At 32.1% G+C, this 13246-nt stretch overlaps 3 protein-coding genes across 3 annotated transcripts in view; 1 reads left to right on the top strand and 2 right to left on the bottom strand.

Moving 5' to 3' along the window:
* The first annotated feature begins 2630 nt into the window (after positions 1 to 2630).
* Positions 2631 to 3251, top strand: LOC112522910 (putative lipid-binding protein At4g00165). Its single transcript, XM_025132245.1, has one exon. It carries the CDS (start codon positions 2664 to 2666, stop codon positions 3039 to 3041), a length of 378 nt encoding a protein of 125 aa, XP_024988013.1. The 5' UTR covers positions 2631 to 2663; the 3' UTR covers positions 3042 to 3251.
* A 442-nt stretch (positions 3252 to 3693) lies between these two features.
* On the bottom strand, positions 3694 to 6999 carry LOC112523520 (spindle and kinetochore-associated protein 1 homolog). The gene is made up of 9 exons (XM_025133145.1): positions 6845 to 6999; positions 6529 to 6653; positions 5698 to 5810; positions 5503 to 5584; positions 5133 to 5200; positions 4839 to 4944; positions 4719 to 4748; positions 4373 to 4486; positions 3694 to 3968 (listed from the first exon to the last, which is right to left on the bottom strand). Exons 1-9 carry the CDS (start codon positions 6939 to 6941, stop codon positions 3894 to 3896), a joined length of 810 nt encoding a protein of 269 aa, XP_024988913.1. The 5' UTR covers positions 6942 to 6999; the 3' UTR covers positions 3694 to 3893.
* A 2023-nt stretch (positions 7000 to 9022) lies between these two features.
* Positions 9023 to 13246, bottom strand: part of LOC112523692 (zinc transporter 3-like) — a 34394-nt gene continuing 30170 nt past the window's right edge. Inside the window, exons 2-3 of the mRNA XM_025133376.1 lie at positions 10259 to 10408; positions 9023 to 9398 (exon numbers count right to left, since the gene is read on the bottom strand). Coding sequence (XP_024989144.1) covers positions 9093 to 9398; positions 10259 to 10408 — 456 coding nt within the window. The 3' untranslated portion in view covers positions 9023 to 9092. The remainder of the gene's footprint in view (positions 9399 to 10258; positions 10409 to 13246) is intronic.

The following is a 13246-nucleotide window of genomic DNA, read 5'->3' as shown; positions in this document are numbered from 1 at the left end:
CGGATGAACATCTTGAAAGATTTCAAAGCGTCAAGTAGACGGAACGGATGGACGTACACCTCTCTTACGTAAATCCACCAGTGAAATCTCTAACACATTTACAAGTGTGCATACTCATGCCAATATCCAAATGAATACATATGTAATATTTAATGTCATAGATATTTGTGAATATTAGTTTAGACTTGGGTCAGATGGAAAAAAAATTATTCTTATGAAAAACTTGAGAAATATTAAAGGTATTCTTATATTGTGTGAATATTACGTTATGTTTTTTGAAGATGGTAGACTTGAAATGTGAATTGAAAATAACTTGAATGCGGTAACCGTGATATGGCTTTACAGAGTACAAAGTTATATTCACATCTTTTACGGTAAGTTTACATTATACACATGAAGGTTTAGATTTCTTACACTTATTAGGAAAATGGGTATGTCTCAGGAGAACCCACCATATTAATATATTACTCATAGTATATGTATATGTATATGCATATGTGAATACATGTATGGTGGTTATTCATTAAATGAATATTTACATGTGACCAGTGGTGGATCCAAGAAATTTCTTGAGAAGGTGCACCTTTAATATGGATCAAAAGCCTATTCAGTCACGGGTTTGATTTAAGGGATAAGTCAACACAGTTTAACCCGTTGGAAAATCAATCATGTTGATTTCAGGAATAATACATTATTTTTTTTCAGATTGAATCGACTTTGACCTTTTGAGCAAAACAAAAGACTCCTTTTACACTCGACATGTTTTTAGCTGAATTTCATAGTCAGAGGAAACATGTTCGGTTTTTTGGTTGATTTCATAATTTATTCCAATTTTTAGTATTTGATATTGACCTCTTTCTGTTGTCTAGGTTTTCAATTATGTTTCCTTACACATATAGAACTCCTAGTATTAAATAAAACGTTTTACAAATCAATATTAATTATGCATTTAAGATTTAAATCAATAACTAAAAACACATTACAAAACACAAACAAACCAAGAGGAAAAACTTACATTATTGGGAAAAGTTAACGATCAAGAACTTGGTAATTTACAAGAAGATGCAATTAATCAACAAAAAGTGGAAACAAATTTGGAAACGGAGATGAAATTAATCGAGTATTCAATGTGTTATTAACTTTGATTTAGGGTTCGTGAAAGTGATTTAGGATTCAAAGAGATTAGAGTAAGGGCACCCTCGGGAATCAAGCATATACACGTTCAAGACATTTAAATTTGTTTCCTTTGTAATAAGCAAGTGAACAGGTGCACAAGACCTCACTCAATCCTTGATAGATACACCCTTACATCTGACTATATTCATGGTTATCTGTATAATGTATAATCACATGTAATATATATTCATATATAAAAATACGTGCTCTAACCAACATATGTGTTCATACAAATATTATCCTTACCGAGTCATGTTATAATTCTTTAAGTCATAAAGATCCTACGTTACAATTATATACGATTGAAGATAAAAAAAAAACGTTAAGATAGGATATCAAAAGAATGGCAAAGAATCGTGTGAGAAGAGAAGTTATGGTATGAACCATAAGAAGAGATCTGAACCACTGGTCACTTTTAATCTTATGTCCATCTATGAGTTGCGTTTTAGAAGGAAACTGATCTGGTGCATCTCGATGCACCTCATTAGTGTTGACATTCAATTAGGATTAATTCAAAGATGAAGATCTTTTCGTACGTTTCTCACTATAACTTTCCTTCTCGGAACCCCACCCTCCTAACAAATATGAGTTAAGTAACTCAAATTTTACATCCTAACAATTGGTCCAAATTGATTAAAGAAGACCCAAATTTAAAGCCCAATACCGGAAACACAATAGATAAAAACCCATACGAACAATTTCCAAATTAATACATGTTCTCTATAAACATTGGTGCGAATTTTCAATGAAAATAAATTGAATAATTTAAGAGCCCATTTGGTTTGCATTTGCATTCCTTCTCAATCTAGCATTTGGTCTTAAAGAAATTCGGGAATTGAAATCCCAATAATTCAACAAAATCTCACAGAACATCATATTCGAAATTTCAACTAATATTTCACTTGTAATATTGTTTTAAAATATGTTAAAATTTATTTATAATAATTAATTAATTAATAAAAGATAATTTAATTACTTATAATTTTGTTTTTTTATAAATTATCTATAAATAATAAAATTCAATTTTATTCTCAATCCTACAAACCAACCACGCCAAAGATTTCAAATTCCTCAAAAACATTCTTCCAACAAACCCGACACCCGTTGAGGTGGCTCAACCGGTACACAAGTTACCTTAGGACACTAAAGATTTTTCGGATTATTACCTTCAATATATAATGGGATTAGTCGAGGTGCACACAGGTTAACCCAAACACCCATGATTATCATAAAAGCACACATTGCCCCAATACTAATTTTACCCAATTTAGGAAAAACAAAATAAAAATAAAAGAGTAAAGCATTTTAATTTAAGGATTTTAGAAAGTTACAAACCACAAATTGTGCCTGTGGCTAGCAGTATACTGGCAGCAGTTAGGTTTGTGTGAGAGCCACCCATTCATGCAAATTCTATCATCAACAGATGACTCATGTAACAAATAAGTATCAAGATTTGTAGCTCTACCTTTTGTGGTCATTGAGCAAACATGAATTCTTCCAAGATAACTAGTGTTCTTTTCATATTGCTTAATGTAATTGCTTTCACTTGTGTCTCATCAAACAAGGTGCCATGCCCTCCTAAGACAATGACTCCATCTGGATCAGCCAAGTGCCCAAAAGATACCCTAAAGTTCGGTGTGTGTGGTGACTGGCTTGGGCTTGTTCATGAGGTCATTGGGGCTCAACCGGATAGCGAATGTTGCACATTGATCAAGGGTCTAGCAGACCTTGAAGCAGCATTGTGTTTGTGCACAGCAATTAAGGCTAATGTGTTTGGTCTCCTTAAGGTCAAAGTGCCTATCGCTCTTAGTTTGGTGCTCAATTCTTGTGGAAAAAAGGTTCCAAAAGGCTTCAAATGTACATGATATCGTACTTCTATGGTTGGTTGGTATCTGTTTAAATAAGGATAGGCATTTTGTCAAGAGCTAAAACACCAAATCCAGATGAATGTACATGGAGAAAACAAATGTACCGTTAATCTGGATTTACTCGATTGAGGTTTAAATTGTTAAGTCATGTTTCTGTATCTGTAAACCAATCAAGTTATGAAACATTTCCATGTGTTAGTCGACCAATGATGAGCATTTCTAATTATTGTATTTGGAAATTTGTTTCTTAACAATCAGCGGATTTGCAAACATGCAGAAAGCAAGCACCTGTGTTACCACAAAACAGCTAAACAGAAAACAAAATTGACTGAAATATAGCAGAAGGCTTAAGAGTGCCAACTAGTGTTCATATTGGCCAACTTCTACCAAAGGAATTTTTGCATTCACACACACATATATATTGGTAGTTAACTATGCTAATGGAAAAATGAAGTCTCCTTCCTTATACAATAAGGCCGTCCCAATGTACACGAAAGATGCAGTGAAGTCCAGGACTTACAGCTATAAATCTAAAGCCATTAACAGTTGCAATGTATTCAAGTAATATGAACATGTTTTCAAGTCGGAAAAAAGAAAAGGCTATATCTTCAAGTTCCTGATGCTTGTTTGAGTAAAGAAAAGATAACTTGAGGTTAACAAGTTTATAACACATGTAATAGTGCAGGTAAAATATTCATAGATGAAGCAAACATCCAAATCATATGGAATAGATCTAACCTTTCTTATAGCTTTTGAAACTGTATACCTTACATAAGACTTCAAGGAGCAGATTCACTGAGTAGTTGACAAACTCATAAAAAGATAATTTGTGGAATGAACATCTCCTCATTAAGGCTTTAATAAAACAAAGACCCGATGATGGCCAATCCGGCTCTCACTTAAGCGGCCAAGGTGACGAAGGACCTGCACGTTAATGGACAATTAACAAGGTAAAGTCAAATTTGAAGGAATAAGAGAGTATGGTAATAGCACTATCAAGTATGTTAAGGTTCAAAAGCCAGTTTTAGCATGGGATTCCTTCCTCTATTATTCCATTTTTGTGAGAGGATATGCTTCATGACCACAAACACTGAGTTGACCAACACTCTTTTGGAGAAATGAGAACAGTAAAACAACTAAGCATTCCAAACTTCTTGTATTGATACTTTGAAGTGCATTGAAACCCATATCTTTCCCAATGTTCACAATGAACCCACATCTATTATTTAAAGAGCCTTAGTGTGTTGATGCAAAATTAAATGTTGAGCTAGTTTTATTTGATTCCTCAAAAATGAATGGTATCATTGACCAAATGAAAGACGACTCACGGTTAATATTGCTTTCCCAGTATTATCAAGCTTCAGTGTAGGTCCTTTAACATCAGTTTCTAGAAAGAAGTGTTTGCCCTTCACTGCTTCTGCCATTCCTATCTCTCTTATTTCCTGCAATTGCGATGATAGGAAGGAGGGGTATGAGCAAAATTACTCCACAAGCCATTACATGTTAAAGAATTAACTCTATATATAGTTCATTCTAGCTTAGGATGCTAAAAATGTTGTAATATCAGCACCTAAACATTTATTGTGGTAGGTCACAAATAACCAAGAAATCAGGAATGCAGATCAAGTAAGAATACAATATACATAAGCAGCATAACCATTTAAACATCCTTACCAGAGCTTTCTCTAAGGTACTTTCAGTCAGCTTCAAAAAGAAAGAAAATCCTAGTCAGCAATTGTGAAATTCCTGTTACAACTAAAGAGCACAAATATAGTGGGAGATGTCTTCAGAGACCTTCTTTCTTGGAGCTGTAATAAGCTGAGCATTTGCCTCAGCATAAGCAGCCATGTCGCTAATGGCTGCATTGACCTTATCTAGAGTTAACCTTCCTCTCATATACCTGTATTTTTGGAATTTCAATCAAATAAGGTTTATAATCTCACTCAAGATCATTGACAGATGGACCCGACAATAAGGTGGCCATTAATTACTCAGCAAGTGTTGCAGTGTGAAAATTCACTCAATGTGTCCTGGAGAAGTTAATGAGCGATGGACTAGTAGAAAATAAACACAGATGATTGCACTTACGAGGACAAGGAATCCAGTTCATTAGCAGTAATGTACCACAAAGGTGGTGAACCACGACCCTTTTTCTCCTATGAACGCCAAAGAATATAGTCCGTGTTAGTAATTATGATAACTTAATCCATAGGGGAGCACCAGCATGATAAGCAGGAAAAGTGCTGGTGTATCTGAATTCATACAATACAAGTCTTATTTCTAATATGGAATTATGTTTTAGTATAGCAAGGTCATCTAGAGATGCAATGTGTTTCCCACAAAATAGATAATCAAGCTTTAAATGTGAACCATCTGAACAGAACCTCAACCAAGACTGCTAAAAGTCAGTTGGCATGGACTGATCAGCATAAAATGTACAGGAGGAAAAGGGTCTCACTTTGGGTAATGGTGCAGGCTCCTCCTTGGGTTCCTGAATTCCAAAAGAATGATCTTGTCTTGTAGGTTCCTCTTTCACATAACTGGAAACAAAATGTGAAGAATAGAATTAAGATTTAGGAGTGTTAGTGCTGGAATCATACCCAAAGAACTGCCAAGGATATGCAAAACAAAATAGACAAAGAGATGCCTTCACCATGAACTATTATCTTGATGCATAACTTTTTCCCTTTCAGGTAAATATGATGGTGCATATGCAGACATGCTCTGCAACTTCTGCTGCTGCTGTAGAGATGCTTGAATCAGCTTCTACAAAATAGAACAAGGAGCAATTCTGAGTCAATTTTAAAAGGATTGTAGTTGGGTAAGCCGTAAGCACTCAGTACTCTGTAATTCTGAAAAAACAAAAGCTATACTAGTACAGTAAAAGTTCTGTTAGCATTCTCGAGATTTTAGAAATGTGTAATGACTTATCTCACGGTTACATTCGCAGAACAAAATTTCACATCTATCTCCCAGCCTCTCCAATCTATCATTTGCTTCGATCCAACTAGCCTAGAGTTCAATTTCATTGAATCTTTCGACGTTCTCACAACATTTCACATGGTAATCCAATTTTTCCTATATCTTGTTATTCATGTTTTTATGTAGGTGGTCGGACTAGAGCCTTAAATTTGAAATATTATTTGTATAAACATTTTTATTATTGCCTATACAAGTTTGTTTACAAATTACATTGTTTAACCGGATCAAGTCCTAAAGAAACACAAATTCTGGTCAAATTTATGGTCCACCCCATTGCAAGGATAAAAAATTAAATTGAAAGGCATCACCTGTTTTTCTTTTGCATGAGCATTAAAAATTACAAATGATAAACATCCCCCAAGTATACTATACAAAAACCCTGAAATTTGAGAGAGAATTTATTGCTTGTACAAAGTGGTATTGGAACGCCCAACTAGTCCACTGGTCTAAGCGACACCGCAAAAAATTTAGGCCTTCTAGTCAATGCCCCAAGATCACTTACTTTAGCTTTAGGAATTGCTAGGGTTTCTTCACGCAACCGGTCTTTGATCTGCTGTAATTGAAGTTCCATAGCCTTCAACGTGGTATCAACAGCCGACAAGTCGGTGACGCTACTCGCAGGATACACTAAGCCAACAGAATAAAACAACATAAGAGCTAAAACTGAGAGATGGATTACAATTCAAAACCACACTTGAAAGATCTCCATAGTTACCAATTTATACATGTAATTTGCGTGGTAGACCGAAACGAGCTACGAGATTTAACTCAAAACATGACTCCCGTTACGGAACATTTTGTAGGTCGAGTGGACTTACTGTTACGGGCAACGACGAGATCTTGGAGCTCTGCAATGCGAGTGTTGAACGATGAAACTAAAGAATCCAGTGACAAGCCTACTTGCTTGACATCCATGGCGATCCTCTCTCTCTCTCTCTCTCTCACAGATTCACGCAGAGAGGTTAGTATCGGCGGGAATATAGAATTCAGATCTTTTGCTTGTTATTTTGAAGGGCTTTTGAATGAGCGGGATGCCCAAATAAACAATTAAATTACTACTACTTTAATGTGGGTGATAAATCCAAATTCCGTAAATATCTCTTATTGTTTAACGGATAAATTATTGTATATGATGTTGTATTGGATTAAGGGGCTTTTCGGTAGTGATTTAATGGACTGAGTAATATGTATGGTTTATTCGATACATAACTGTTCGGTTGTGGTTTATTGGATAAAATTAGGTTATCCGGTGAACTAAGAGAATTAGAGTCCTTTAGACTCAAATATTTATGAATCCATTTATTCCCCTTTTATCCGTTAATCTTTTATCCTCATCCCTCTGTGTTCTCCATCTTGCAAGACATTGATATCCCGGAATTCACCAAAAAATCGACCGTATTTGTTCTCCATATCTCACATAAGCAGTCTTTTCCGTTGTTCTGCGACTAGTCTCTTTCACCGTTCTCCAAGACTTCGTCAGTTGCTTTTTTCATCTATTTGGTTGCTTCTTCATCTCCATTGATCTGGTCTCTTTCTGGATTTGTGGCCTCCTCGTTCTCAATCTAGATCTCGATTTGGTTATTGGTCTGGATCTCGTTCTAGGTTGTTAGCGCCCTAAACCCTCTGCCTCACAATCGCCAGCCGTCTTTGCCCTCTTCCTTCTGCCTCACCCTTGGTTTTCCATTCTTTCACATATCTACACAATGATGTAATATAAGATATATTACTTGTGTTTATGGATGTTGCACTCAGATGACCAAATCAGTAAAACCAAAACTTGGTCACTACTCATTGAAACTTAGTGACGACTACACCAAACTTGCTCCCACTCTTGCCATGTTTGCTCATTATTCATCATCCAATCTTGGTCCCCTACTCTTTGTTTGGTTATAACTAACCATTTTGCCCCAACATTCTAACACACTCGGTTTCTCTTCTTCCTCTATATATAACACTCTCTCTAGCTAGTATATTTTTCTTATATATATGTGTGTGTGTGTGTGTGTGTGTGTGTGAGATACGAGAGTGTCCTTGAAATTCTTGATATTCTAGAAGACTTGCTAGTTGATTGTGGATTTAAAAATCATTGTACAAGCACTTGGTAATCTCCTTGATGATAATAATATTCTACTTTCTCTCTCTGGTGGACGTACACTATTACACTGATAGTGGAATCATGTTAAATCCCGTATTGTTATTTTGTGAACTTGTCATTTACATAGATAATAGCATATAATTGTTATTATCTATATATATATATTTTTTTTTGAGGGATGTTGTTTTCCAATAGAGTCATAGTTCAACATCTAGAACATTGTTATCTGCATTTATTATATCCTTGAATTTCTATTTTAAAAAGATCTTATAAATCAGTTGCTAACTTTATTATTGTGACACATCTTATCAACACACAATCCATCACTAGTTCAGTAAAACAAAACAAATGTTTAAAGCATCCCTGAAAATTAAGATTCTTTAATTGATATAGCCACCAAAATTTTGTGAAAATTAATATTCCTTCACTTCGTGATTTGTTAGTATTTTTATTGTTTTGTAGGATTCCTTTTGTGATCCGTCGATGTTCCTTCATTCATTTGTGAAATTTAATCTTAATTTGATATACAACTTTGTTGTAATACCGTTATTTCGTGAAATTTGATGTATAATGTTCAATGTAAAGAGTAAAATAATCATTTTTATCATTCAGATGGTTTATTCAACACAAATACCGAACAACTTATCTATTAACATATATATGAGAGTAAAAATCTCATATATATGGATACTCATGAAGTCATCGGTTCCTGTCATAACGGAAGTCATGGTTTCTCGTAAGAAAAGCGTAAGAAGGGATCTTCACTTTCGACCAATCTTAATTGAATCTCAACACTAATGAAATTCACCAGATCAATCCCCGTGAGAAACGCAATTCATTGGATGGGATGAGATTAAAAGTGATCAATGATCCAGATTTTTTCTTACACTTCTCATCTTAACTCCTATTCTCACACGATAATTCGTCTACCGACTAATATATCAAGTTAGCATACATATACATGTACATATTCAAGCCCAGTTGGCAAGGAGAGACATAAGGCCGGCACCAAGAAGAAGCGAAACATTTGAAGTAAGTAGAAGGATCTTGTTCTTTTGCATCCTAGGATCCTTAAAATCGGGTGAAAGAAGGTCGACAAGTGCCATATAAATCAAGATTCCAGCCGAAGCAGCATTTAACACGCCTTGCACGATAAGAGCAGTGGGACTGTTTTCTTCGTATGAATTGCTTACCAATATTCCAATCACAATTCCACTTGGAGTTGTAAGCGCAAAAAACACACCCATCAACATACTAGCCACCGACTTGATTTCCGCCTACAATAATTGCATGTGACATTATGTGTTTTTCTATCTGTTTTTCACTGTATGGATATAATCATATCATATATCTTCTTAGCATTATCGTTATTGTCGAGAAATGTTTGCTAAAATAAAATAGAGGTTTCGAAGGTTTGTCCCACATTGGTGGAGCAATGAAAGATGAAAGAGATTTAATGTCGATAAAAAGGGGTCCAACACTTGGGTTTCTAATTATAAATACACTTTAAAGGGGTTGTTTACCTAAATGTTTACTGGTAAGTGCTTAATGTTAGAGTCAACACTATAATTTGTTTTATTGGTAAGATTGTAGTATATCAAAACGTATCATATACAACAATTTACCTGGTAAGCGCTTACATGGGTAAGAGTCGTCACCCTCACTTACCGGGTAAGACTCTCCATTTTTATCATTGCTCTTACCAGGTAAGATTCTTAGTCCTTGCCATGTTCATCCAGTGAGGAAAATTACCGGGTAAGCATTTAGTAAACGGCCCCTAAGTATCTTATTATTTCCTTCATGTTCTCTTGATTTAAGAAAGGTGTGAGTTAAATCTTTGAGATAGTGGGTATTATTAAGTGAGCCTCGAGAGTTTAGAACTGTGTGGATTTTCTATGTGGAGGCCCGTGCTTTTTCTCCGGTTTTGAAGTTTCCACGTAAATTCTTGTCCGTTTTCTCTATGATTATTCATCGTTTGGGTTGTTGGAAACGCTGAGGCCAATTTCCGGAGAGTTATAACCATTAGAAAATCGGCTAAAATCATTCATTTTTATACATGTTTCAGTATTTCCTTTTTGTTGTACTTTAACATACAAATGTATGAATCAATTTGAAACGAGACTATAAGAATATGTACCTGAAAGATGCATCCGCCAAGACCTAATCCTTCGAAGAATTGGTGGAAAGACAATGCGGCAATAAGCGGCTTTATGGTTTTCGGGCTTTTAGAAGCACCTAACGATAATCCTATAATTACAGAATGGATGATGATTCCCAGTTCCAACACCTAAAATTTAAAACATAAACAACGCTTCACAGGAAGGTTCAAATGAGAATAAAGAAATTAAGGTTGGAACTGCATTTTAGCTAAAACCATTAATTATTGTTTGTTTTAGCTTAATATTGTAAGTAATCGCCGGAAAACATCTTTTTTCAGCAAATTATTTCAATAACTTTCAAATTAACTTAAAACTGTAATTGAAATTATTAATAATCTATAACTTAAAACTTATAAGAAACTCGTAAATCTTCTTTTTGTTTTGTCGTTAAAAAAAATACAGTATTATAATTTTGGATAATATCCATAAAAAAAGGTGTTTTTTATATTTAAAATATAGTTTTTAACAAAGATGAATCATACTCCATTTTAGTTTCTATCTATACTATATTATAAAACATTTGACAAAAACTCTTAAAAACCATTTTATATGATGAAATACTGTATATTTGTGCATATTACTTAAAATTCAAAATTACAAGTAAATTATGCATAAGTACAACTTATTAAAGCTCCATGTTTAAATTTGTGTAACTAACTGTAGATAAACATAATCAAATAGATGATAAACATCTCATTTTAAAATATAAAAAATCTAAAATATAATCAGGATAATTATTGAGTTCTAACAAAATAATTAATTATTATGTTTATAAAAAATTATACTATTAAACCAAATATAAATTACTTCGTTATTGAACTTAAATTAAATTATAATGAAAAAGCTGAATTAAAAAATTACACAAAAAATGAGGAATTTTAAATAGTTAATTTAACACTAATATCGATATATTTTTATCAAATTCTTATGATATCTTCAAAATCACATAAGACTATATTATAACATCAACCGAGATAAAAATCAAGATGTATCTCGCTGCATTGCGCGAGTACCATTCTAGTTATATTATAAAGCATTTGACAAACGCTCTTAAAAACCATTTTTATGCATGAAGTACTGTTTATCAATGTATGTTACTTAAAATTAAAATTTAATATTACAAGTAAATTGTGCGTAGATACAACTTATTAAAACTCTATTTTTGAATCCGTATGACTAACTGCAGATAAACATAATCAAATATATGATAAACATCTCATTTTAAATAAAATAATAATAAATATAATTAGGATAATAATTGAGTTCTAACAGAATTATTATCTTTATAAAAATTATATTGTTAAATCAAAAATAAATTACTTTGTTATTAGACCTATATTAAATTATAATAACAAAATGAATTAAAGAAATTGTATAATTTTTTTTAAATAATTAATTTTATATTAATATCGATATATTTTTTCAAATTGTTATGATATCTTCAAATTTATTTTTATTCAAAAGTAAAAACAATATCTTTCTCAAAACTACATAAACCGTAGTATATTAACATAGACAAAAAATAAAACAAAATACTAAAATGAAGATGTATCTCGCTACATTGTGCGAGTACCCTTATAATTTTTAACAATACACATTTTTTTACCCAATAAATTGTTCTTAAGTATTTAAGTTTTTTTATTTAATAATTTGTAAATGTTGATTAAGATACGATCTTTATTAAGTAACATCAATATTTTCATATTTTCTATAAATGCTATTTAAACCAAAAAAAAAAATATTCAATATCTTTTTTGGAAAAGATTGTAAAAATTGTAATCGTATTTTTTTTATATCGTTTATTCTATCGTAAATTTTACCATGTTCGTCTGCATTCTTAGATCAGATTCTAATGTACATTCTCATGTGATTCAATTGTATTTTATTATTGTTTTTGCATGTATCTGTATCTATATTATATACACAGAATTGAGTTTCGATGACTAGGAAAGTAAAAAATAAGAAACGTAAGAATGGATTTCCACATTTGGATGGACACTAGAATGAAATGCACCGGAATGATCCTTTTAATGAAGCATGATTCATATATGAATTTGATATTAAAAATGATCAACGATCTAGATCTTTTCTTACGCTTGTCACCTTAAATTTTCTTTTCTCATATATATATATACTATATTATAAAACATTTGGCTAAAACTCTTAAAAACTCTTAAAACTCTAAAAACTCTTAAACCCGTTCATCCCTATCCGATTTCATCTCATATTTGAATTCGTGTAACTAACTGCRGATAAACACAATCAAATACAGGATAAACATTTCATTTTAAATATAAAAAATCTAAAATATAATTAGTATAATCATTAAATTCTAACAGAATATTTAATTATTATCTTTATAAAATTTATAATATTAAACCAAAAATAAATTATTTTATTATTAAACTTAAATTAAATTATAAAAATATATATTTTATATTATAAATCATTTGACAAAAACTCTTAACAACCATTTTTTATGCGTAAAGTACTATTTATTAATGCATATTACTTAAAACTCAATATTACAAGTAAATTGTGCGTAGGTACAACTTATTAAAGCTCCATATCTGAATTCGTGTAACTAAGTGCAGATAAACACAATCAAATACAGGATAAACATCTCATTTTTAAATATTATTAAGATAATCATTGAGTTCTAATAGAATACTTAATTATTATCTTTATAAAATGTTATATTATTAAACCAAAAATAAATTATTTCATTTTCAAACTTAAATTAAATTATAAAAAAATCTATAATATATAGTAAAGCATTTGACAAAAACTCTTAAAAACTACTTTTTATGCGTAAAATAATGTTTATTAATGCATATTACTTAAAACTCAAGATTACAAGTAGATTGTGTGTAAGTACAACTTATTAAAGCTCCATATCTGAATTCGTGTAACTAAGTGCAGATAAAAACAATCAAATACATGATAAACATCTCATTTTAAAATAT

Source organism: Cynara cardunculus (assembly GCF_001531365.2).
Source record: "Cynara cardunculus var. scolymus isolate 2C chromosome LG 12, CcrdV1, whole genome shotgun sequence".
In the NCBI taxonomy this organism is placed as follows: Eukaryota; Viridiplantae; Streptophyta; class Magnoliopsida; order Asterales; family Asteraceae; genus Cynara; species Cynara cardunculus.
The sequence above is the reverse complement of the archived record's forward strand: the minus strand, read 5'-3'. Positions and strand labels throughout refer to the sequence as shown.

Excerpts from the sequence above, each read along its gene's own strand:
- LOC112522910 (XM_025132245.1), top strand. The coding sequence starts at position 2,664 with ATGAATTCTTCCAAGATAACTAGTGTTCTTTTCATATTGCTTAATGTA.
- LOC112523520 (XM_025133145.1), bottom strand. The coding sequence starts at position 6,941 with ATGGATGTCAAGCAAGTAGGCTTGTCACTGGATTCTTTAGTTTCATCG. Across the intron at positions 6,654-6,844 it reads TCTCGTCGTTGCCCGTAACA|TGTATCCTGCGAGTAGCGTC; the intron begins GTAAGTCCACTC and ends CTGTTGGCTTAG. Across the intron at positions 4,945-5,132 it reads GAACTGGATTCCTTGTCCTC|GTATATGAGAGGAAGGTTAA; the intron begins GTAAGTGCAATC and ends CCAAAAATACAG.